The 25270-nt window shown below is 37.8% G+C and overlaps 1 protein-coding gene across 12 annotated transcripts in view; it reads right to left on the bottom strand.

Moving 5' to 3' along the window:
* Positions 1–25270, bottom strand: part of CDKAL1 (CDK5 regulatory subunit associated protein 1 like 1) — a 610652-nt gene that overhangs the window by 32220 nt on the left and 553162 nt on the right. For all 12 annotated transcript variants that reach the window (XM_008518334.2, XM_008518335.2, XM_070584147.1 and 9 more), the window contains 2 exons: positions 3927–4010; positions 790–954 (listed from right to left, as the gene is read on the bottom strand). In XM_008518334.2, coding sequence (XP_008516556.1) covers positions 790–954; positions 3927–4010 — 249 coding nt within the window. The remainder of the gene's footprint in view (positions 1–789; positions 955–3926; positions 4011–25270) is intronic.

Below are 25270 nucleotides of genomic sequence, written 5' to 3'. Positions count from 1 at the left end.
AGGGAAAACATAATACATGTATTAAAACAACTTCGGAATAAGATGGCCAGATAAATATCACTTACCTTTTGTCTGTATGTTAAGTCACTGCTATATACTTTTTTTGGGAGCGCTTAACAATTGTGTTGGAGAAAGGACATCAAATGATGCTTAGAAAGGTGATACACATTTTCATTTCACACTCCATCGGCTTTTACAGCTGTAGCTCAATGAAATGTAAGAGAGAGCTTGGCAAACAGCCATATTTACCAAGGTATAAAATAGGGGTCAGGTTACTTTTTTATAGAAAGAAAAAAATGTTTAATTTTCACTCCACATGACTAAAGCAGATATTCAGCTAACACCCTAGAGAAAGGCACCATAACCACATACTCTGACATGGTTTAATGCCTGTTTAACGGTAGGTTTTTACTGTATTATAAACAGCTTCATAAAGCCAAAAACTATTCCTTTCCTCACCTCCTTCCACCCAGGATCTACTGACACAGAAACAGACCGGATCAGATCATCTTCCGTGTTAAATCTTTCTCCTGAAAATGATGGCTTTTGCCCTCTGCTACTAGCCTAGAAGCAGAAACAGCTTATCCCCTTTACAGGCAGAGAAGCCAAGCTACAGGCATCAGCAAAAATGCATCTTTCTCATTCAGACTTCAATCCGTCAGAAAGGATTAAAGCCTCATGCATATATAAAAAGGAAACTATAAACGATAACAGAAACATGGTCTGGAATCTCTGTGCTTCCACAGCTGCTGTTTACTGGCAGGGCAGAGGGGACAGTCTTTTACTCACCTCTGTTAAACCTGAGACTTCTCCTTTTGCTAATGGTTTGCTGATGGATGGCGTGTATACTTTGGCGTCTGACACTGGCTGCCCTTTCATAAAATGTTTCCCTGATTCATAAATGTCCACTTCGACCATTTTCCCCATGAACGTGGGGTTCTTTGGCACTAAAACCTTTAAAAAAATTTCAGAAGGCTTAATGTTATTTAAAATAACCTTTTTATTTTAGAACAGTTTTAGATTTATAGAATTATTGCAAAGATAGCACAAAGAATTCCTGTATACACCGCACTTAGTTTTCCTATTATTAACATCTTACATTAGTATGATACATCTGTCACATTAATGAGTCAATATTGACATATTACTATTAACTAAAGTCTATACTTTATTCGGATTTCCTCAGTTGTCTTCTAATGTCCTTTTTCTATTCTGGGATCCCATCCTAAGTGGGCTCTATCTTCCAGCTGTCCAAGGATTTGGGGATCTACCAGGAAGGGAAGGCATTTCTGGGAGGAGCTATAGGGCTGTAGATAGAGCTCTTTCATTGTAGGACGCCTGTTGTCCTAAGGCATGTGGAAGGCAGACCTGGGAAATCCCCCAGCAGTCAGCCAGTCACTTCTGGACAGGCCTTTGATATTCTGCTCTTGGCTGTCCCATGCAATGAAGAAAACTGAGACAACACTGATGAAAGCCTTACATTTTTAATAACGTCCAAGTTAGCTGTCAGACTAATGGCTGGAGTAGACTCTTCAAATAAAGGCCTACATGTTTGTGTGTATACGTGTGTAGTGAGTGTGAGTGTGCACATAAGCATCTGCTTTGGGGAAAGGGGAAGAACATTTAAAAGAAACCTTTTCAATATCCCAAACATTGGTGTTTGGAGTTAAATAACTCCTTTAACTAATGATTGCCATTCATTTCTTTTCACTCTACTATAAAATGCACGCATTTGTTAGTTCTTCCTCCATACAGAATCAGCTACTCTGAAGAGTACTTTGGCTAGTTGACAGGAAACTGTCAGATGGTCTCCTTCCACCAGAGATTTCTGATAAAGGTACTTGTTTACTTCGAGCAAACGTTTCCCCTCCTTTGGGACTTACAGGTAGTTTGTATGCATTATGTCCGCCTCACACTTCTATTTTAGTATTGTAGCTGTTTGCCAATCTCTTCAAAGTTAGGTTCCAAAATAAATAGACTAATTCTAATCCAGCAAGACTCTGACATCTAGATACAATCTTCACTTCTGGAACTCATCTTTTTTACAAAAATAACTTCTATGAAATCTTTGATATGCTCAGTGGTAGAGACAAAAGTCCGATGAGAGCCCCAAGTTCCACAGCTAATTTCTCTGAGAGGCAAAACTGGACCTTGGTCTTTCTGAGTTTGACTTTTTATGACCACTGAGTACACTGCTTCATCAAAGTATAGGAAAAAGGTCACCTGGGTGGCGAATTACTCATGGCAAGCAAATGAACTAAAAGAGCTTTCGTATCAGGATATGAAAGCCCTTTTAAAGCAGTTTTTATAAAACAAGAAAATCTCTAGAGTAAACTGTCCCTGGGAGATTTGGTACTATTCTGGGGGAAAATAACTCTCCTTGATCTGCTGCCTTGATCTGAATGAAGGGCTCAGTGTTTGTTCTCCTCCAGTTTTAATAATTGGAAAAAGCCTGACTGCTTTAAATTGGAGGAAACAGCTAATGAGGCATGCCATTGCCTTTAAAATGAAGGGGAAAGAAGTTCCCTGCTGAGGCAAAAACCCAGATGGCAAGAGAAAGGAGAGGGAAGAGGCAACCAAAAGACAATCAAGCTCCTCCCCAGGGCTGAGCAGAAGGTTGGCCTGAATAGGAAAATGGCTCTCTGGAGTCAATTAATGAGATGGAAAATGGGGAAGAGATGCAGCTCAAACATGGGGTGTTGGGAATCCTTCCTCAGCTGCAGACTCTCCTGGGTACCATACAGGGCATGTTTAGTCCGGGCCTTGAAAAGCTCCCCCACGTTTCCTGAGGACCCAGTGCCCAGTCTGAGATTATTCCACGTGGAACATCAACGCTGGAGGCTTCTTCAGCTACTGCTTCCCTGCCATCTGACATGGTCTGTCGGCTTTCCTGGCCCACCCCCTACTTGACTTGTCCACGCCGGCCTTAAGAGTCTGCCCAAGTTCTAATTCTAGCCATGACCCACAGAAAAAAATTTCACCTCTTATTTAATGAGAAAGGAACACAAAAGTAGGAAAACTCATTTGATATAAAGAAAAGTTAATACAATCCAGGAATGACCCATGAAATCCCTATGCCCCCAGGAGAGTCTCCCATCCAGGAGGCCATATTCTGTCTTCTCTTTGGCCCTTTCCAGGGTCGTGCCCTTGAAGGAGGCATTCTGTTTTCTTCAGTCACTTCTGAATTGCTTTACCACCTGGGGAAAGTGGAATCCCAAATGCTGAAACACAAGTCTGGCTACGGGTGGGGCAAGGCATGCTAGCTTGCTCGGACAGGGAAAGGCAGCTAGTAAGTGCGGAGCCCTTGGGGCTGGCCTCAAAAAAAACCTCTCAAAGTGAAGTTGGTTCAATCCTCACACTGGTCTCCAGAGTTGTTCACTCTATTTGAGTTGAGTCCATGGAACAGACTCTTTTCTTTGCCCCCAGCATTTTTATCAGGGTGGAAGTTAAAAAAAAAAAAACAAAAACAAATACTAAAACTAAACAAAAAACCAACCAACCAAAAACCTACGTGAGTGCTGAGAGGAAATCCCTGCCCTTCCACACTGATGCTGCCCATGCAGACATGCTTCCTGTCTTCTGGACAGAACTTTCCCCTCTACTTTGCCAGGCTGTGGGAATTTTGGCAGTGATAATTGCCTGTTCTAAACTCCTAAAAGCCCTAAAGCTGGTCCTGTCAAAGATTCATGAGGACTAAAACACACTTATTCCTTTGTATAGAATGTTTTGTAGACTAAGCCACAAAGATAAGCCCCATGTTAGCCTGGCTGGCTTGATGCTATAAAATAGCCTTGCTGTGACAAGATTCTGCAGCCCGCCCTCCCTGCTACCTGAGCCCCCACCGTGTCCCTTTTGCTTAAACTGATTTACTCTTAGAACTCTTTCTCATTTTGGAGAAATCTTAAGAATCTGGAAGTGTCTCTTACCTGCTCATAGAATCGATTATGTGCAACATAAAACTTGGAATCAAAAGATTCCTCTGTTACTAACACTTGTTGTCTTTCACCAACCTGTGGAGAGAAGGGGAGAAAAAAGGAAAGATAAGGGTAAACCTGAGAATCCAAAATAAATGCCAGTCTGAAGAGTCCTAGACCAGTAAGGAGTGTCTTGTTGAATTTAAAGTAGACCCTAGATTGCTAGTTTCTTAACAGCTAACACAAGAATCACTGATTCAAATCTCCTGAAAGACATTATTATCTATGTAGTAATATAAAATTAGCATAGTATAAAATCTTACTTCCTTACATAACCATGAAACAAAACTTGATCTTATTTCCTCCTTCAACAGAAGTAAGATAATTAAGGCTTCTAAGACATACAAAAATCTTTTAAATATCACTTTGTTTCTTGAAACAAAGTTGGAAAACAAGCCAGAACAAGCTGCTACTAATCCAAATTCATGAAAATATTTTGGCAATATGAAAGAGTAGTAATAAACATTAATTTGAGTTATGAGGGATGTAACACTAAAGAAAATGCCTCCAACACTAGTCATTAAATCCTTCACATAAACATTTCACATGTTGCATACGATTCTGAAATTACTGATTAATTCACAGATCTACTTGTTATATACATTTTCTTTGTCACAGGCAACTGTCTCTTCTTTGTTGCAGCCATGACCACATGTTCATTTTTTTTTTAAAGAATAAGCAAAAATATGGGATTCTTAATTCTCTACAGGATCAATCTACATTTACGATCTAAATATGCATTTTTAATAATCAAGAAGTTAAATCAGCCAAAACACTAGTTAAATAAATGTGATTATTCTAGAAACTTCTACCATTTCAAAGTTTATTTTACTGTGAAACGCAACATTTAAAGTATCAATTACTTTTTTTTTTACAAGGTTGTCAAAATGTCTGATGTAGCAAACTAGCTGTATTGAATGATTAGGCCCGGAATTATTTTTGCCATTGCTACTTGAAAAATACAGCCCTCTATATTAAAGCACGTTGGCAAGAAGACTTTGTAAAAGCAATCCCTATTCTCAGACGTAGGAACTTGTCACCCTGTTCAGGCAGTTACCATTTAGGAAACATAAACACAGCTGCACTAAATAGACTACCTAATAATTAAAAAAAACCCAAAAACCCCCAACCAGACTCCCCTCTCCAGCATACAATGCCAATACCTAAATACACCGTAATTTACTGTTTCATTCAAAATGTAGCCCCCTTACCCAAAGGTTGTAAGGTCTCTAGGATGATACTTATCACAGACTTTTTTAAATCCCTGAAAACCAATGAAAGTTCCTGCAACATTAATCTCTTTTAAAAATCAAGTTGCAACAACAGAAAGTTCCCCCAACTTCTACTTTGAGCTTTAATGGCTCTGTTTATTAAAAAAGATGGATGAATACTGGGTTTCACTGAAGTATATTCTTCTGGAAGGAAACTTAGACTGTTTGCACACATTTCACAGTGTGAGTTGCTTACAACTTAGGATAAGTATTTGTCAATGGTTCTTAAGGAAATCTGCAATTACACTTCATCTAACATTAAGTTTTCAGGAAATTAACAACAATACGAGACTGGAGAGCCACTGAAAATGTATGCTGCTTCTCTCCTCTTGTAAGAATTAATGTGGATAGTTGTAGTCATCATTTGGGGGCTGTTCTGTTTTATCTGGAGATAATAATGATGACAGTAACATATACACATAGAGTTAGAAAGACTCGCTATGTTTATACACAGAGGGCAGGGCTTTCGATCAACTATCAGGGAACTATTTGTCAGGGAGTATTTGACTATTATTTGCCAAAGGGATTCAGGAAAACTGCTATGTGCAGTCATTTATAGCGGCAAACACCTCTCCTTTTTTTTTTTTTTGTCTCATTGGTGAGGCTCTTAAAGATCCCCAGAGGATACTCAGCAAAAATGAGCATAAGAAAGGCAGGACTTTGATCAAAAGCTGCTGCAATCTATCCTCACTCCCTAAAAAATCAACAAAGACAAATAAAAAGAAAATATGCAGAAGACCATTTATTAAGAATGAAGTTGTAATGAAATGAGTATCAAATACCATCTTTAAGAGAATCAACTATTTCAAATAACGTTAAAAACAACAATGATGTTAAGGAAGGGCATTCAGGTGGAACTCTTGAAGAGGCAAATTTGCCTTAGTGACATCAAGGAATTTATGGGCCAAGGGTATGTATATGAAGCCTCAAAATCTTTTTTTAAATAAGCCACCTCCCCCTATACTGTTTTCTTCCCAATCCCACAGGATAATCTACGGTGGTTAAAGACCCGCATAGAGCAAGATTTAGGGTAATCATCCCGATTTGTCTAAGAATGCCTCTGCTATCCAGCAAGGAACTCCCAGTCTCAGAAAAAAGCAAGGCATCTGGAGAAAAGGGCCAGACTACAGATATCCTTAGGCCACTAGGACAACCACTACCAGCTATCTACTATGCTAATGGTGGAGCTAATCCTCTAGAAGGGATCAGTTTGTCTTACATACAGAGGATGATGGAGAATACACTGTGCCTCATCTGATATTCTGTATCATCTACACCCATGTGATATTCTGCTGAGAAGCAGGCTTCCATGGCTACCTCACCGTCACTGCAGAACCTTGCCTAACAGCTGGAACCACTGATAGGAACGCAAGGTCCCATCACTGGTTTAAGACCAGCCCTTTGCAGAAGAAGTTAACAGAAAGGCTGCTTGTGTAATTTAAAACATGAACAAGCTCCTGTGAATACATAAGAGTTCGTTGAAAATAACAGTTTTCATAAACTTTGTGACTGGTACCACAATGTGGCTGTTCAGCAAGAGATGATTAAGATGCAAGTGGAATTGTAAACCTAAAGAATAGTCTAGAGGATGGCTTCAAGATAACTGGATCAAGCACAGGAAGAAAGGGGAAAGTCATCTGGAAGCAGAAGGAATGGTCAGAAGCGGGAATGCATGGTTCTAGCAGAACCTAGGGGAGAGGAGTCTGAAGAAAGGTGATTCACAATCATCAAATGCCACATATTTGAATTGGGCAGTACGGTGGGAAGACATAGGGTCTGGGTAGACTATTTTTAAGATAAAAGAGATCTGACTAAGTTTTCGGCCTTCACTTTCCTCATTGGAAAAAATGAGAGTTTGGTAGCAGTGACATGGAGGTGGGGAGAGAAGAGTGGGGCTGAAGAAGAAATGGATAATAATATTTAAAGGACCTTTCTGTTCCAAAATTCTAAGTCATCGTTCATGGTAGATCTGTAGGTTAGGGATTGGTATGCTGGCAAGGTTTCAGATGAAGGAAATATGTACTCTAAATCCAGGCTCTCTTTTCTTACAGTAAATGTATGCTTAAAGCCCTCTGCAAATTACAGCTACTTTCTTGCTGCACTTGAAGTAACAACCTGATCTTTAATACCACCAAAGAAATATTTACAAAGTCTCTTAAAAAACTATCAAGTGACCTGAACCTAAAGAAGCCTGTCAAAATCTTTCTAACAAACCCCTTTTTTATAATCCCAAGAAAGACGTCCCTTTTCCTTCTGATGTGTTTTATAGGTATATAATTTATAGAGATGATTAAATAAATTGCTTACTTAATTCCCATAACATTTTAGAGTTTAAGAACTTGGGATGGAAACAGAAACCCATGCTCTAGCATTTCTATGGAAAACTCAGTTTCCATTGACAAAATCTGCCCCTCAGGACATTTGTTAGGACTTCTGAAGTGGCTGCCAGTCCTGGTACCTGCTTTAAAGCCAAGCATACTTTGTAATTTACTCCTCAAATGTCAGCGGAGAAAGTAATTCTTCCGAGGATGCGCAGAACTTCATTTAGTTCATTTAACCTGACATTAAAAAGACACTTTATAAAAAACGTATAATAAAAACAGGCACGTGAAACGATCCCTCCATTTCACAGATTGGGTCAATGAAGAGAAGGAAGGTGCAGAAAAAGCCCCCACAAGATCTGCATTACTGGTGATCTCATAGAACGCTCGGGAACTATGGCCCTGGCCCGGCTGTGAAAGAATGAGTGTGGTACAATTTTCCAGGCCTTGTTGAAAAGATATGAGAAAAGCTCTTATACTTTTTTTTTAACCACAAAGGCGGAAAATAAAGACAATATTCCCCTAAATAGACAAAGAAGGTAAGAACCTGAAGAGGGCTTAGCAATCTCTGATTTCATAGAAAACTAAAGTCCGGCAAGATGTGATGATTTGCTTAGTGGCAGTGGCGGAGAAGAAAAGGCAGTCTTGGCCCCATTCCCACTGCTTGATGCCTCCTCTTTAATCGCTAGCTGTAGAAAATGTACGACATCATGGATCTAATTTTGCAGTGCATGACTTCTCCTTTAGTAGAGAAACATCTGTGACAAACAAAAAGCAATGTTTTTTAAATTCAACTTTTGGGTAGAATTTTCAATCCATTACATAATCAGCTAGCTGTGGTATTTGTGTCACATCTATGCTTAAAGTTTCCCAAGTGCCTGAAGTTGTGAGAAACATCAGTTCTAACCATATGGCCAGAGAACACACATAAAACACCCACTTGCATTAAAAAAGCAGCAGTTTCCAAGAGAGTTTGGTTGCTGAATGAATGCTCATTCAAGTACACTCTACTTCGTCATTTGTCCTAAAACAAACAATATTCTATATGGCTCTATGAGGACTTAAAGAGAGAAACTAAAAGGAATTGTTTCAAGACAGGCAGACAATACTGAAATTAAACAAAGACATAGAATATTTGGCCTTCTATCCTTAACCCAGTAAGAAATGCTACTTATATAAGTATTCCTTGGACTAGAAGCAAAAGGTTTCTTTTAAACTCTTCTATGACTTTAAATATAAACCTTATGTAAAGTTTACTTTTCTCTTTACTAGTTTTATTTTTCTCCTTCTCACTTTTGTTTTACTTAAACAGAAAACCTGAGCTGTGGCTTTGGAAAATAATTATAATTCAGTTTCTTTTCTGAAGGGTTAAGTTAGAGAGATTTCACTATTTCAATAAAACTGCTCAGAGTATCGAAAAACATTCACAAAGGACAGAGAGAAATTTGAGGACCAGTGTAAGAGAAATATGTATTTCTTGAAAACAGTTATAAAAAGGTAAAGACATTATTTCGCTTCCCCTGAAAAGTTTCTAGCAATTAATTTTTCTGTCCAATTGCCTTAGGAAAAAAATGGAGATTAAAACATACATATCAAAAGCTCTCATAATTATTTATATCACGTTCCTAATAAACTTGAATTTTATCTCTGTTTATCCTACAAAATATTCTGACATGCTACTTCTGCAGCTAAATTCTTTTTTTTTTATTGTAGATAATAAAATACAATTTTTCTACCTGACTGGTTTCTGAATGCATGACTCTGGGAAATGTCAAATGTCTTTCTTTAGCTCCAGTCAAATTAGTTTTTTTTTTTTTTTCCTAAGCTGCCTGGAACATGTTAAACACAAGGCTGTGACCTTAAACTCTGAAATAATATTTCTAGTGTCTGTGCAAAAGCCTGCCCTCACATACACCTTTAGACTAATTACTGCAGTGTAATGTTGCCAGTGAACCACTGTAATTACACTTGGAGAAAAGTATGGTCTTGTTCTTTCCTAGCTAATGAAAATGATAACCTTTCCATTTTGATTCATCATTCACAACAGGCAGAGCATGCGATGCTGGGTCTCCAGGGTATACGGTAATTTTCCTGACTGTTTATGCACACTTCTGTTTTCTGGCCCTGCAGAAGCTGGAATTAAAGAACAAGGCATACTTACGCTAAAAACAGTCAACAGTAATAATAGCAATAACATTAAAATTTAATATCATCCTTACTCTACAATGCCATTCTATAATGAAACAGGGCCATGACACAGGACTGTGTGTCAAAAATGATGATAGCATAGAAAACAAGTAATGGGCCTCTAAGTCCATCCTATTCAAAATGCTTGCCATCATTTTATTGGTTATTTAAGGATACTTGAGAGAAGATGTTGGACAGTTTATTCTCAAAGTCAATGGACTTGTATCTGACTCTTAAACAATGACAGAAAAACATTCTACTAGATTTTTTAAAAACAGTATCTTCTGTGTGAAAAAACAATTATTCTTTAGCTCTACTTATTAGTAGGATTAAACATATTCAAAAGGGAAGGAATGTTTCTTTGAGGTAGACTATCCCCACCTCTAAGTATTTCATCTACACATATCCATTAACTACCACGAGTGTTTATTAGAAAAGACTATTGAATATTGAACATGAAGAAAAACTGAAAAACAATTTAGCTTTTTGAAAGTCCTTCCTCCCAAAGCAATGATGCAAGATGCAAAGACCAGACCCAAGGTGGTTCTGTTGAATCAAATCAGATTGAAATTTCTTCTAACAACAGCCCCGTGTGCTGTTTTCTTCAATTGCTGGTTGGTTTTCTTCCAGCCATGTGCTCACCTCAGTAAGAGAAAGACAACCCATGGGAGTCTTTTCCCAGTTGGAGGCAAAATGCCATTTGTAATAACAAAAGTATTTTCATCTGTTGGTTGAGAACTAACAGTAATAGTACAGTATGGTGTTTTATTGATCTGGTTAAAATAATTCTTGACAGCAAATAGTTATATGACATATGCCGACCTGATCTCTTTCCAGCAGCAGAGATCTACATATGAGTGCCGACTGAACTTCCAATTAAAAAAACAGCCAAGATTTAACCACCTGCCTGTACATTTTTAGTATTCTAGAACATTCTAAGGCGTTATCTACAATGCTTTTGTGGAATTTTTTTTTTGTGTGTGTGTGTGTGTGTGTGAGAGGAAGATTTGCCCTGAGCTAACATCTGTTGCCAATCTTCCTCTTTTTGCTTGAGGAAGATGGTCCCTGAGCTAACATCTGAGCCAGTCTTCCTCTACTTTGTATATGGGACACCCCCATAGCATGGCTTGATGAGTGGTATGTAGGTCTGCATCTGGGATCTGAACCTGTGAACCCTGGGCTGCCGAAGTGGAGTGTGTGAAGTTAACTGCTACACCACCAGGCCAGCCTTGATTTTTTTTTTTTAATTGTGGTAAGAACACATAAGATCCACTCTCTTAACAAATCCAAACAAGTTACCCTTCCTTATCACAGACCTGGTGCAAGTAGGTTAGATCTATTTTTCCCATGCCAGGCAAGCTCTACAATGCCCAGGCAGCAGAGGAAAACACTGAACATTTAAAACTATCTAAAGCCCTATGGCCAGATGTTGCCAGTAATATCCATCCATGACGTATTATTAATGGGATAACTAAGTGGGACTCTAATAGGATATGTGTGTGAAACTTTTTTTTTGAGGAAGATTGGCTCTGAGCTGACATCCACTGCTAATCCTCTTTTTGCTGAGGAAGATAGGCCCTGAGCTAACATCTGGGCCTATCTTCCTCTATTTTATATGTGGGACACCTGCCATAGCACAGCTTGATAAGCGGTATGTAGGTCTGCACCAGTATTCGAATTGGCAAACCCTGGGCCGCTGAAGTGGAGCGCGCAAACTTAACCACTGTGCCACCAGGCTGGCCCCTGGAACTCTTCGTTATTAAAAGTTCAACTCTAAGAGGCAACAATTATCTACATTCACTTGCACCTTCCTGCTCTTTTCCCACTGGTCTCTATCAGTCATTACTCAGGAAGTCTGGGCCAATCTTCTTTGATGAGCTTCACATAAAAGCACAGAGGTGACTACACTTATAGCTCAGAACTACTGAACAGATTAGAGGAGATATGTTCCAAGACCCCTAGCAGCTGCTTGAAACCACGGATAGTATCGGACCCTATATATACTATGTTTTTTCCTATACGCATATAGATATGATAAAGTTTAATTTATAAATTAGGCACAGTAAGAGAGTAACAATAATTAATAATAAAGTTGTCTTTGAATCCATTACTAAGTAAAATAAGGGTTACTTGAACACAAGCACTGTGGTACCGAGATAGTCCATCTGATAACCAAGACAGCTACTAAGCAACTAAAGGGCAGGTAACATGTACGGTGTGGATATGCTGGACAAAGGATGATGCATGTCCATGGCGGGACAGCTCAAGATTTCATCTCGCTACTCAGAATGGTGCATAATTTAAAACTTATGAGTTATTGCAGTTTTCCATTTAATTTTTTAAATTTTTTTGAGGAAGATTAGCCCTGAGCTAACATCTGCTGCCAATCCTCCTCTTTTTGCTGAGGAAGACTGGCCCTGAGCTCACATCTGTACCCATCTTCCCCTATTTTATATGTGGGACGTCTGCCACAGCATGGCCTGATAAGCAGTGCACAGGTCCACGTCCAGGATCTGAACTGGTGAACCCTGGGCTGCCAAAGCGGAGCATGCAAACTTAATGGCTTCACTCCTGGGCTAGCCCCATCCATTTAACATTTTTGAATGCGGTTGACTGCAGGTAACTGAAACTGCAGAAAGAAAAACTGTGGATAAGGGGGGACTGCTGTATCTTCTTAGGAAGTGTCTTTAGAATTCTTGTTTCACTGATGATGCAATACATGAGTTTGATTACACAGAGAAAGAAAGACAGATGACTGAGTTTTAGAGATTTAGTGTTTATGTAATCTAATAATGTGCAGTAATTACTACCAACTCCCCTCATACCTTTGCTCAAAGCCCTCATTCCGAAAGTACTGAACAAGGATGCTGAGAGCCAGGCAACTTCAGTCTCCTACACTACCAAACACTTTATCGAAACAGTATAAGACTCAGAAGAATTCAAAGAAAGGTTCAGACATTTGGAGGAAAAGATGTGTGGGTGTGGTATGCAGGACACCTTCCAATTTTCTTTGTGGCAAAGAAGGCTTCTCTTCAAATACTAAATTATAGGAGTGAATAGATAAATTCTAGCTTACACAGCCTCTAAATGCGAATTTCGTAATCATGAATTCAGAGCTGGCGGGGTGGAGGAATTAATAGATCATTTAGTTCTAACTCTTCATTTTACAGATGAGAAAACTAAAGCCCCTTAGAGATTAAGTGACGTGGTCAAAGTCACACACTTGTAGTGTTTATCCATAACATTAAAAATAGAGTTTATCCTGAAGCTTGTTTTTAGGCAAGTGGTGAATTACTGAATTACTCTAAACCTGTACCATCTAGTACAGTGGCCACTAGCCACCCATGGCTGTTGAGCAGATAAATGTGGCAAATCCCAACTGATATGTGCTGTACAACACACCCAGTATAAAACACACACCAGATTTAAAAAACGTAACATAAATAAGAGATAGTGTAAACTATTTCATTAATTTTATATTACATATTGAAATGGTTAATATTTTTGATATATTGAGTTAAATAAAATATATTAAAATGAATTTTGCCTGTTTCTTTTTACTTTATAGAACAGCTACCAGAAATTTAAAACATCTGTGGTTCACACTATATTTCTACTAGACAGGGCTGTTCTAAAACACTGTCATCTAGTTTTTAAGGATTTAGCAGAAATCCCTTATTTCACTATTTTAGAAAGGACCATATTGGTCATTTTTCAAGAAAATATTTTTAATCTTACCACAAACACTCTTAATTGCAGTAATCATGTAAATGCAATGCTTTAATTTTAGGAAAGAATGCATATATATTAATAAATTGTAAAGGCAGGAATTTTGTATTGCTAAATTTCTCTTTTTGATCTTTAAATTATTTTTGCTTCCATTTTTCTGGTTGACCACAGCTTCACCAAAAGCTATAGCATGATCAACTTGCTGCTTGTTTTTAGGGAAATCCAGGCAACCAAGGAGAGGCCATCTAAATTTTCCAATCTGTACATTTCCCATTTTGTGTGGCTGCAAAAGCAACCAGATAAAACACAATGACGTTTGGACTTAGGCAGAAATTGATCATTCTCAAATTCATTTTTAGAAAAACAAAAATGAATGTCCAAAATACGTACCGTCTTTGCTAAGATAAATCTTTCATTACCAGTCCTGTTACCAAAGAACTCAGCGTAGACCTGAGCAATAAACAACACGTGCAGTACACCCTACCATCTTTCAACCATTTGCCAGTCAGGATTGAGGCTGAGGAAGCAGAAAGGATTAAGCAGAAATCAAAGACAGCCAAGCTCTAATGGTGTCTAATTAGCATAACAAAAGACACTGCCACAATCTTTCAGCAGTGGGCAATACATCTCATTAAAGAAGACTGAATAACAATTATTCTCTCCTGCTCCCCCCCACCCCCACCCCCACGCTTTTTGGCTTAGCTCCGGGAGCCCCTGAGAGCTCAGCTCCAGAGCTTCAGCTTTATTGGCCAGGCATTCAGGCTGCAGGGGAAAGAGCCCACTTGTATTACTGTGCACCTGCATCTCAATGTTTTATTCCGATTTCCTCTCCCGCTGTGCAAATGCAGCTTCTTCAAGCACATACAAGTCCTGCCATGCAGCTTATAGGTATATAATATTGAGAAATGGCAATGATGACCTAAAAAAATAAATACTAGTTCCTCCTAAAATGTCTTTACTTAAAGAAAATTAATCTTTGTCTTCACCTATTTTTTCTCCTTTAATGTGACTCCATTGTCTCAGAGTTAATGAAGCTACATCGAAATTCTACCAAATTTTATTGCACCCAGTAATTACCTGTGAGTGCGCACACACACACACATTTACACATATACACATCATGCAATTTAAATGGGAGTAGTTTGGTTCAGACCTATCCTCTCTTCCTACTTCCTCTTGATGTTAACCAACTAAGAAAATACATGAAATTCAACACAAGGAATTGACGTTGCAGGTGAATACGTGGATAGTTTTTGTATGAATTTAAACCAAGAATAAAAGATTCTACTTAAACCAAGAATAAAAATATTCTTCTAGGGTGAAGAAAGCTTCAAGTAATGCTATGTACTTTTTCATATCAATCTACTTTGGGGGAAGGATCGAGTGGGGAGGGGAGAGACAAAGGATGCACTTATTTAATCCAATTTCCAATTCTGAGCTGTATTTTTTGATCAGTAACACCTTTCAAAAAGGAATCTAGTCATAAGGGCTGCTTTGATTTTTTTTTAATGGCCTCTCCTGTCAAACACAATATTACATAGTCTACTTAAATCTGAACACTACCATGTCTGCAAGTTGCTCTAGGAAAAGCTGTTTATCACAGATGTGGACAGGAACCTCTGCAATCATTACTGAGACTAAAAAGCAGAAACTGAGCCAACTCACCGAGTAGCTGGGAAAACCTACTGAACCTCTTGGCATGTCTGGGTTTTCCAAATTGCTGCATAGTTATTGCATTGCAGGAACTGAGAGACCTTGAGGATATTCAAGTCATTAACGTCACAGACTGGAGACCTGGGGTGAGAGATTTTAATGCTATATATACTCTGCTTGCGGCAGTATACAGTTAAAATAAAACTTGGACCCCACTTAAATCCTAAAAGGGCTTCTCTATGTGGTGAACTACTCAGCATTCAACAGTTCGTTCCTACCCTCCATCCTACAGGTAGAGGGGATTTTTATTATTCTCTCTCCCACTGAATTTCTCCTGTTTAATAGATGACATGGTAATTGTTTTTGTCTTTCTGCCTATTTCCACCTTAAAGTTTTGCCAAAAATTAGTATGCACACTATTATGAATTGTATACTGCTTTATATTTTAAAGCATAATAATTTTGTATTTTAATCCCCAGTGAGTGACAAGATCTCTCATAACCACCACAGTCTCAGGCTATTGCCTTAACATTTTACCAATTGGTACAATCTTCTTCCCTTTTAAGACAGAACTCCAGCCAATAGGATATGACCTTGAAGAGTACTAATCAGGGAGTCAAGAAGCCTTTAGTTTTACCTCTGTTACTAACCAGCTGGAGCGAATCATTCACTTTTGGGCCTCAGTTTCCTCATCTAAAAAAAAGGGGGGGGGGTGAAACCAATAATGGCTCCCATATCCTTCATTTCTAAATTAAGAGTTCCATCAAGGAGGCAGGGCCAGCAAGGTGTGCTGCAGTGCATGTTAAGGGCCACAGTAGAGAGGGAGGTTCTGCTGACAGAGGTTGTGGTGGTGGTGGTGGCAGCAGCAGCAGCAATAGCAGTAGCAGTAGCGTCCTGTGGGCGCAGTGGGACCCGGCCCTTGCCTGACAGCTTGGCAAACCTCATTACCACTCTTCCTTCCTTTCACATTCAGAGCTGACACATAGTCTGGGATTAACAATATTTGCTAAAGGCAAGGATGGATGAAAGAATGAACAGGAGTAATATTTCGGGGATTCAGTTTACCTGTCTGAAAGAAATAATCAAAATAATAACCTGGCTTGAATCTTGAGTTGTCTTCAGATTAATAACCTAGCTCTTGGGAGTCAGTGTAGGTGCTGGAAAAGTGTGATTAGTATGGGTAATACTGCTGAGAGCACTCCTGCCACCGCCAGGAGTAAATTCCAAGATTTCCTGCATCTTCCATTGATAAGAAGAAGATAGCTCTGTGAGCTGAAAGACATTCACGAGTTCAACATGAGTTCTACTGGATATCTTGATTCAAGCAGACAAGAGAAAATGTTAATTTTAACTAGAAAACTATCTTGGGGCTTGATCCAATGACTGCTTCAGAACAGGTATAACTTTTAGAAAGCAATACTGTATGGATACATGACTATTTTGAGTATAGATTGTTGCTAAACACACTAACAAAGTAGCAGGCTGTAGGAGAAATTAGGATCCTGGCCTTAAGGAGCACAGGTCAACACCCCTGCCCGGCCTGCTGCTGCCCCTCTTGAGGAATCCTGCCTGAAAAGCAGAGAGAACTTTCCTGCTCCCTTTCCAAAGCTATGACTCAAAAGAATTTCAGAGAGGTAAGACAAAGCACACTTAATGGGGAGAAAGAAGGAAAACCGTCCAACATTGATAAATCTACAATTCATTTTTTCAGTAGCTGTTGGAAAGATGAATTATGCGGGGAAAAAAACCCCTGAGCAGCTTCTTGTCATTTCTAAAACATGATCCCATGTCTGCCTGAAAGAGTTAAGGGTGTATAAATATTTATCATTCTTCTTTCAAAAGGATAAGAAAAATTCTTTTTGCATATATGAATTTCAGATTGCTAAGCAAACATTAGGATATGGTCAGGGGCCTATCATCTTAATGAGGATATGGTAATGATAATGGTTTTTTTTTTAGCTTGCTTATATGTGATCAAAAAAACCCAGAGATTCTGATTTTATACTAAGGCATGCACACACTCAAGAATAGTTAATGCTTTTAGAAGCATATGGATGGGATGACAGGAATACCATCAAGGGCTTACAGTGGGACCAGGGTGAAAGATTCATTAATAGTGATAAATAGGATATGCCTTTCTTAATGGTTTGCAATTGCATATTTAATATAGCAGGCCAGTGACTATGCATTTTAACGGTCTTTATTTTTAAGAGAGCTGCCAGATTTTAATTACAGATTAAACAGTTATTTGCAAATGAGTACCTCTTCATTAACGTATCAGAATCATAATAATAAACAATTCTCTGCTACTAAACAATACATAGGAGAATGTGAAGTTTAGAACAGTATATATGTATGGTGCTACGGTAACAGGACAAAATATCCTATTTACCTGGAGCCAGCTGATAGCTTAAAAAATTTTAAGGGAAATAAATAACCTAGACAAAAGCTCAAAAGGTTCTAAATTTTATGAGATTAGAGAGTTTGTTCTTTTTCTTTGCAATTATAACCATCCTGCCGAATACCATGCCTGGTTCACAGAAGGTTCTCAATAAATATTTGTTGAATGAATGAATGAAAGAACTAGCTCTTTTAACAAGTATATAGTTATATTTTTGCAGTTATGTTGTCATGCACTGATACTTTTTGAAAAATTGCTAAATTGGAATACAATCATCAGTGAGGTTAATTCTCAGAGAATTTAATTCTATAACTTATTCTAAAGGCCATGGAAGAAATGCATTTTTCTGTTATCACCTTTATAACAAATAGCAGCTATAATAATCTTATTTCACATAGTTCCTATTTATATATTTATCTTTATTAAAGACTTTATTTTTTTTGAGCAATTTTAAGTTCATAGCAAAATTGAGAGGAGGGTACAGAGATTTCACATATATCTCCCTGCTCCTACACATGCACAGCCTCCCCCATTAATGTGTCAATGTAGGTTCATTAATTGTAACAAACGTACCACTCTGGCGAGGGATGTTGATAATAGTCCCTTATTTTTCATTTTCACATATACTTTTGTTGTTTCCAACACAGAGAATTTAAATAACTTGCTCAAGGCTACTTTGTGAATCAGATATAGCTCACAGGTGCCAAGCTCTCTAGCCCAGCATTTTCTATAGTATACAATGCTGCATCATCTCTTTGCTATTTATTTTGTGTCTGGAAGAAAGCACAGAACAATCTCCCTAAGAGAAAATAAGAGGTATTGTAACAAGCATGCAACACGGTGAAGTAGAAAAAGGTAGAAAACGGAAGAGGAATTTTCATTATCATCATTCACTAATCAACAGAGAAAGATGGAAAATTAGTCACCTAGAGTTCTCTGCTTTGTATTAGGTTACAACATATCAAATACTGAACTGCTGAGGTCAAAATGCAGACTAAGAAAACTGTCTTTAAAATCAACATACAAGACTGGTGATTAGATCTCTAAATTGACTCCAGCGAGACGAAGATACACTTGACTTTCACCATTCAGAGATGAGGAGATTTGGGGAAAAAGAAAGTCAGATATGGGACAGCTTCTTGCATACCAGATCACAACTGGAGGACAAAACCACCAAAGGTTCTTCAAAAGATGTACTTCTTCCTTTTTTTTTTTTAGGGGACATACAAGATGGATAAGAATTAATAAAACAAAATCGGTAGTCCCAAAGGATCATTCACACCTAAGCAAAAAAGTACTTGGGCAGAAGTTTTAAAACTGAAAATGTTAGTCTAGTTTCCTTAACAGTTATTTCATATTGGCTTAGGGAGCCTCTCTTCGAGGCTTTCTAGAAAGCAGTGAAAAATCAATAACTACAACTGGGACCATAAGTTAACTTCTGCTTACTTCTAAAAACCCCTGGAGCTGTAAACAGCTGTCTCCACCAAGCCCAATGGTGTATTCCAGCTGATAAATTCTTAGGTATCACAAGGATGGGCAAGTGATATAAAATTTAAAGGTCTCAGATTTACTGTTTGAAATAATAGTGATGGTGGGGAGTCATGATCAAGTTCAAGCAACAAATGGAGAAAATTTGATTCTACTACTTACTTCTCATAATCCCATGACTATGAGCACAAGCACCGTCCCTACCACTACTTCTGTTCCGTGATGAAATGGTTTACCTATTTCTTCACTAAACACCCTACGGGGTAGGTACCGACATTATCCTCACTGTACAGATAAGGAAACTAAGGCTCACTGAGGTGCTCCTAGCCAAAGTCACACAATTAATAACGGTGAAGCTGAGTGATGTCCCTTTTTTTTTTAAGTTCTAAAATTCAAAGTGATAGTAATCTATTACTCGGATTACACATAGAGATTTGTGCAGCAAATAAAAAATGCTGTTTTGTGAAGGCGATAGCTAATAGCTTAAAATATTCAGTCACAAAAATTTTATTTGATTTTTAAAAAATACAAAGATATATTATTATGAATAGATTATTTCCAAATTCTTCAGCTTGCCAGAAAGCTAGTAGGCAAGAAATATGAAATGAATTTAATGCTAATTATTAAAATATGCCTTCCTCCCGGAGCATTTCCTAGAAAACACAGGGGAAATGCCCCCCATGGAACTACTTGTCCCTAACTAGGCATCTTAATGTTCAGTACCAGACTTTGCTGAGCATTAGTCTTGAGGTTAAATAAGGCCCCAGACTGATAAATGAAGGACATATCTGACTGCTAATTAGCAAACCCAAGATGATGAATTGTTGATTCAGGGCAATTTGCTTTATAAGCCTATTTCAGGTAATGTTTTTATTACTGTCTCATTCTCTCTCCCTCTCCCCATCTTCCCCAATGCCAACACCCTGAACCCTTCTCTGACTGAAAATCCCAGACCCTCTTTGCAAAGGTATTGTGGCCTTCCCTGACCCTGAAAAGGGGCGAGGGGAGACAAGCAGTGCCACACCAACAGCAGAGAAATTACTTTTCTTCTGAGTCTATCACTTGCTGTGTCCTAGGTTAAAAGATGACAGAGATACGGGCAAATAAGAGTTTCTAAACTTGTAAAACTAATTGTGACAGTAATCCTGTCACAACCTTGGAGGTGAAGTGTTGTTTGGTTAAAAAAACAAGAAAAATGGGGCAGGTTGGAATCACGCTCTAAACCGTGTGCTCTACTATTGAGCAACCAGAGTGTTGGAGAAAGAACATGGAACCTGGGCGCGTTGGAGACCGGGCTTTGAGCTCGCACGTGCTTGGGTAAGTCCTCTCAGACCCTCAGTGAAATGCAAGTACAGCTCGTTCACATAACAAATGAGAACAGGTGCCACTCCTTAAGAAACTGAGCGTTGCTACATGAAGATTGGTTCTTGGTAATACTGACATCACTGTATAACCAGAGTGGCCCAGTGATTGTACAAGCGAATAAGTCATTGTCTGGAAACTTTTTTTGGCACCATTTTCAACCAAAGTTAATTCCCTTTGCAATGACTCTGTTTAACAAGATCATCTTTCACAACGTGATCCCTCCTTTCTTCCAACTAACAAGACTTATATACATGTTAAAATTAACAAGTTTTTTAAAAAGCTAAAAAATATGGCCTCCTTTTTCAGAATTACACAGGGTATATCATATGAACAGCACGCTCATGTTTTCTCCACTATCAGTGGCACTATAAATGGTGAATATTTACAAAGAAACAATAGACATTGGCTTTGTGTAAGAATTTTACATTAGAAAAGATCCTTAAATATAGAACCCTTATCACATAGTTTAGAATGATGATAAGAAATGTAATTTCATGACTGTTTCCTTTTCTCTCTCATCTCACTCCTTCCCCAGATCACTGCCCTTGCCTTGGATACTATACGATCGCCCCTGAATCTCCATTTCTCATCTTCTCCGCTGCCCTATGCTTGCAACACTGGCTGCTACTATCTTTTAAGTCACATTTCCTTATTTAGTTGACAGACTAGACAAGGTATCAAGAGGTGATAAAACAGGTCGAGTTTAAGCGAGATTCTGACTTTTGTTTGGACAAGCTATTCACTTTTGCCATCTATAAAATGGGAAAAGCTTATATTGAACTATCTTAGAATTAAAGAAATATATATAAAAGTATCAGCTAGAACACTACAGAACACATTTAAAAATTTCACTTCTCATATTGGTTTATTCAACATTTCTGGTTAGAGTGCAAGGCTTTGAGAAAATTTTTACCAAAAGTAAACTATTACTCTACGTGTTTGCTCTCATCTTTTTGGAAAAAATTATCAAATATATCAGTAAATGATGATTCTTCAATTTCCTTACAGAGTAAATGTTTGAGTAGATCCAGATAATGGATCTCCTTGCTACTAAAAAAAAAAAAAAAAAAAGGTAGATCAGACGAAAACCTTAAATAATACCTAGCCAGGTTGAAGGTCATGTCACACTCTCTAAATCAAGCCTTTGGTTTTGTAAATCAAGTGTTCTGGTTTTGTTCAAAACACCTACTTTCCTCATGCATTCATTTTTAGTAGTTAAGGAAAAGAGGGTAGAAAAAAAGTCACATAAATTGAAGTTTTCAAATAGAATTAGGCAGTTAAATCAAATCTATGAAAAATTCATAATCATTACAAACTAGTTCTTTCTTGTATTTGATAACATATATGCTCTACAAAATAAAGTGTGTGTGTGTGTTGAGAGAGTGATGTTCAATTTATCAAAACAATAATTATCATGACATATAAAAACTAAATATTATAAAAATGGAAATAAGCCAATGTATTAAAGCGGGGGAAAAACCTTCTAAAGTAGAAGGAAAGAGACCTAACTTTAAAAACAATTCAGTATTTTATAGATTTGCATTCTGTTCGTCTACCTAAATTAACTGAGAATACCCAAAAGTCTAAAAAAGCACATTTCAGTATGATTCTAATTTAAGAAGGAGAAGCCTGGCTTACGTAAATAATCTAAACGAACAGCGGAGTTATGGATTTTAAAACCGTCATTCTTCTGTAATAGTCAGGGGACTGTGAGGATTGCTTTTCAGAAATGAACTTCCATCCTGTGAAGACATTTTCAGACTACAGGGGCAGAAAGACCCTGTGCCTCAGCTGTCTTGGACTTAAGATTTCCCATTCTGTCGCACGCGTGTCATTCTTCATGTACAGGCAGCTATTTCTACACATGAATTCAAAGCAGCATTTTTGACTCCTTTATTTAGACTATAATTTCCAAAAAAACCCAAGCAGATTAAAAATGTCACCACTGGGGAGAAGAGTTGCATATGCAGCATACCCATTTGCCTTATTTGCACATCTTTTTAAATGCCAGTCTTTCACTTCTTCTGTTTCAGTGTTTGGCCTTGCAACAGTAACACCAAATTAATCAGCAGGGACACTCATAAACAATCTACGGTTTTAAATTGATTAATGTATAGAAAAATGTTCTTTTCTTTTAGAAGTATATTTACATGCATGAAAAACCAAAACCAAAGCTTCAAACCTTTAATGCTTCTCTTATCATATGGTCTTAAATGAAATAAACTTCTATTCCATCTGAAGATGTATGCCAGGGAAGAATCTTCATTTCATTTGTTTTTACTTAACAAATACCTGTAGTGAGCGCTTTACAAATATTAGCTGGTTCAATGCTCAAAACAACCTCATGCAGCAGGGACTTACTCACGAGGAGTCCGAGACCCAGAGGCACCAAGTCCCTTGCTGAGGTCCTACAACAGGGAAGCGATACGCACAGCACGTGTCCAAACCCGGCGGTCTGGCTCCAGAGCCCAAGCTCTGAACTGCCATGCTGTGCTAGCTCTTCAATTCGAAAGTCAGGTTACAGCTTTAAAGTGATGTCACAAATGCTTAATTAATCCTGGAGAGCTGATGACTACCATGTAGCCTGCTGCAGAGTTAAAATGGTCCCTTTCTTATTAAAAGAACTTTGCTAAACCAATATGAAATATTCACAACTTTAGGAGATAAAAGTCAAGTGACACCTTTAAAGTCTCCAAGGGATGAAAGAGACTCTGCAGCTAAAATGGTAACTTTAATGTTCATCTATTTATTGGTAATTTTAAACCTGTCTAGATTTTCAAAACGGATAATCAGCGTACAACAAAAGACACACAGAACCACGAGCTTTTAAAATTTTCTGTGTGTGTGTGTGAGGAAGAGTGACCCTGAGCTAACATCTGTGCCAATCTTCCTCTGTTTTATGTGGGATGCGGTCACAGTGTGGCTTGAGGAGCGGTGCTAGGCGCACGCCCAGGATCCGAATCTGTGAACCCCGGGCACCAAAGCAGAGTGAGCGAACTTAACCACCATGCCACTGGGCCAACCCCTAACTATGAGCTTTTGAAAATGAAAATAAAAGATTAAATCTATGGAGGAAAAAGTGGAAGCTAATTATACCCTAAACCTAATCTATATGGTCACTGCAATTGAACATGGAATTTATCTCGAGCTTCCTGAGAGTCAAGACAAAAAGACCAGCATCGTCACCTAGATGAGCTCCATTGTTTCAAAAAAGGGGGATGAAGACCTCATTTGGAAAGCAAACTTAGTAAACTAACAGATTTATAAATTTTAATCTACTAGTAAGTAGATTTTATAGTCAGGAAACCTATTTTATCATCCTTGCCCAGGAAAGTGCTTTGTAAGAAGGGGCTGCCCAAAAAATGTACATTAAACTAGAATACGAAAATGTATTGCAACATAAAAATAGTTTTTGGCTGTGTAACAAGTTAGAGCTCTGCCATATTATGGGGTCACCATCAATAATCAACTGGATTAACAGGCTTGTAATGGGATTCTTGCCTGTATTTTAGGTTTCTCTGATCCATTTCCCATAATCCATCTGCAGAGATATTTTAAAAACTCAAGTCTGGTCATGTCATGCCTCCACTTAAAACCCTACAATGGTTCCCCACTGCTCTCAGGAGAAAGTTGCCACATAAAGCCCTATTTCATTTTTTAAATGAGTGCACAGGAGGCCATATAATGAAGATGTCATAATTTACTTAACTACTCTCCTATTAATAGACATTTGGCTTGTTTCCAATTTCTGGCTATTACCAACAATAGTACTTGCCTCTTTGGACTCATGGGTGAGCATTTCTCTAGAAGTGGAATTAAACAAGGTTGAAGGAAGAATATTTACATTTATGACTTTCATATATATAACTAAATTGCCCTCCAAGATGGATTTATCAATTTACACGTTCCCACTTAGTACATGAAGGCTTTCTTTCCTACAACCAACAGCATTGCATATCATCAGCTAAAAAAAACCTTCGCTAGCATAAAAGGTGAACAAACACTTTTGTTGTAATTTCATTTTCTTAATTGCTAGTGAGATGGAACACCTTTGGTGCATGTCTTTGCCCATTTTTTTGTTATACAATTACTGAATTACAATTACTAGAAATATTTTTTCCTGGTTTGTTGCTTATCTTTTGTTTATTGTATCATTCATTATATAGAAGTGTTTACTGTTTTGTAGTAAAATTTATCAAAAAACCTTGTTGGACTTTTGATTAAGATTATACTGGCTCTATAGAATAATATGAGGAGAACTGACATTATCACTAAACTGTCCTAAGTAGGAACGTATTATCTTTTATAAATATATCTTTTATATTTTTCCAAAAGAAATCCGTTTTCATCAAAGATCTTTTTCTTTTCTTGTTAGATTTGTAGGTATATGTATTTGTTCGGTTTCTATCATGAATGAGAACTTTTCTATTACATTTATTTATTTATGTATTTATTTTTCTTAAAACTTGTTTACTCTGAGTATCTCTCAGGCAGAAAAACAAATGTATTATGTATTAAAGAACCAAAGAGTGATGAGAGAAGATAAAATAGAAATCTTCCTGATGTTTTGATTACTAAAGCATTACAGTAGTGAGAAAAGAAGGAAAGCCAGAGTTAATAGAAACTAATTTATAATTCTGATTTTAAAACCGCCTGAGAATGACAGTGTATAGTTTTTAGAGAAAACAATCTCCCAGAAAATCACCCGAGGGTGTCTCCAGGTCTGGCTTCTCACTTCAGTCATCTATCTATTAAAAAATGTCAAAAAAAAAAAAAAAAAAAAAGTGGTTCCACAAGTTTCCCTAATTGTCGGTTTAGTTTTGAAGTCTTTTCTGTCAAAAATTCTTTATTAGGTCTTATCAGAGAGCCCCAAACCAATCT

The sequence above is a fragment of the Equus przewalskii genome, chromosome 19 (genome assembly GCF_037783145.1).
Source record: "Equus przewalskii isolate Varuska chromosome 19, EquPr2, whole genome shotgun sequence".
Lineage (NCBI taxonomy): Eukaryota > Metazoa > Chordata > Mammalia > Perissodactyla > Equidae > Equus > Equus przewalskii.
This window is presented reverse-complemented; position numbering and strand designations above follow the sequence as displayed.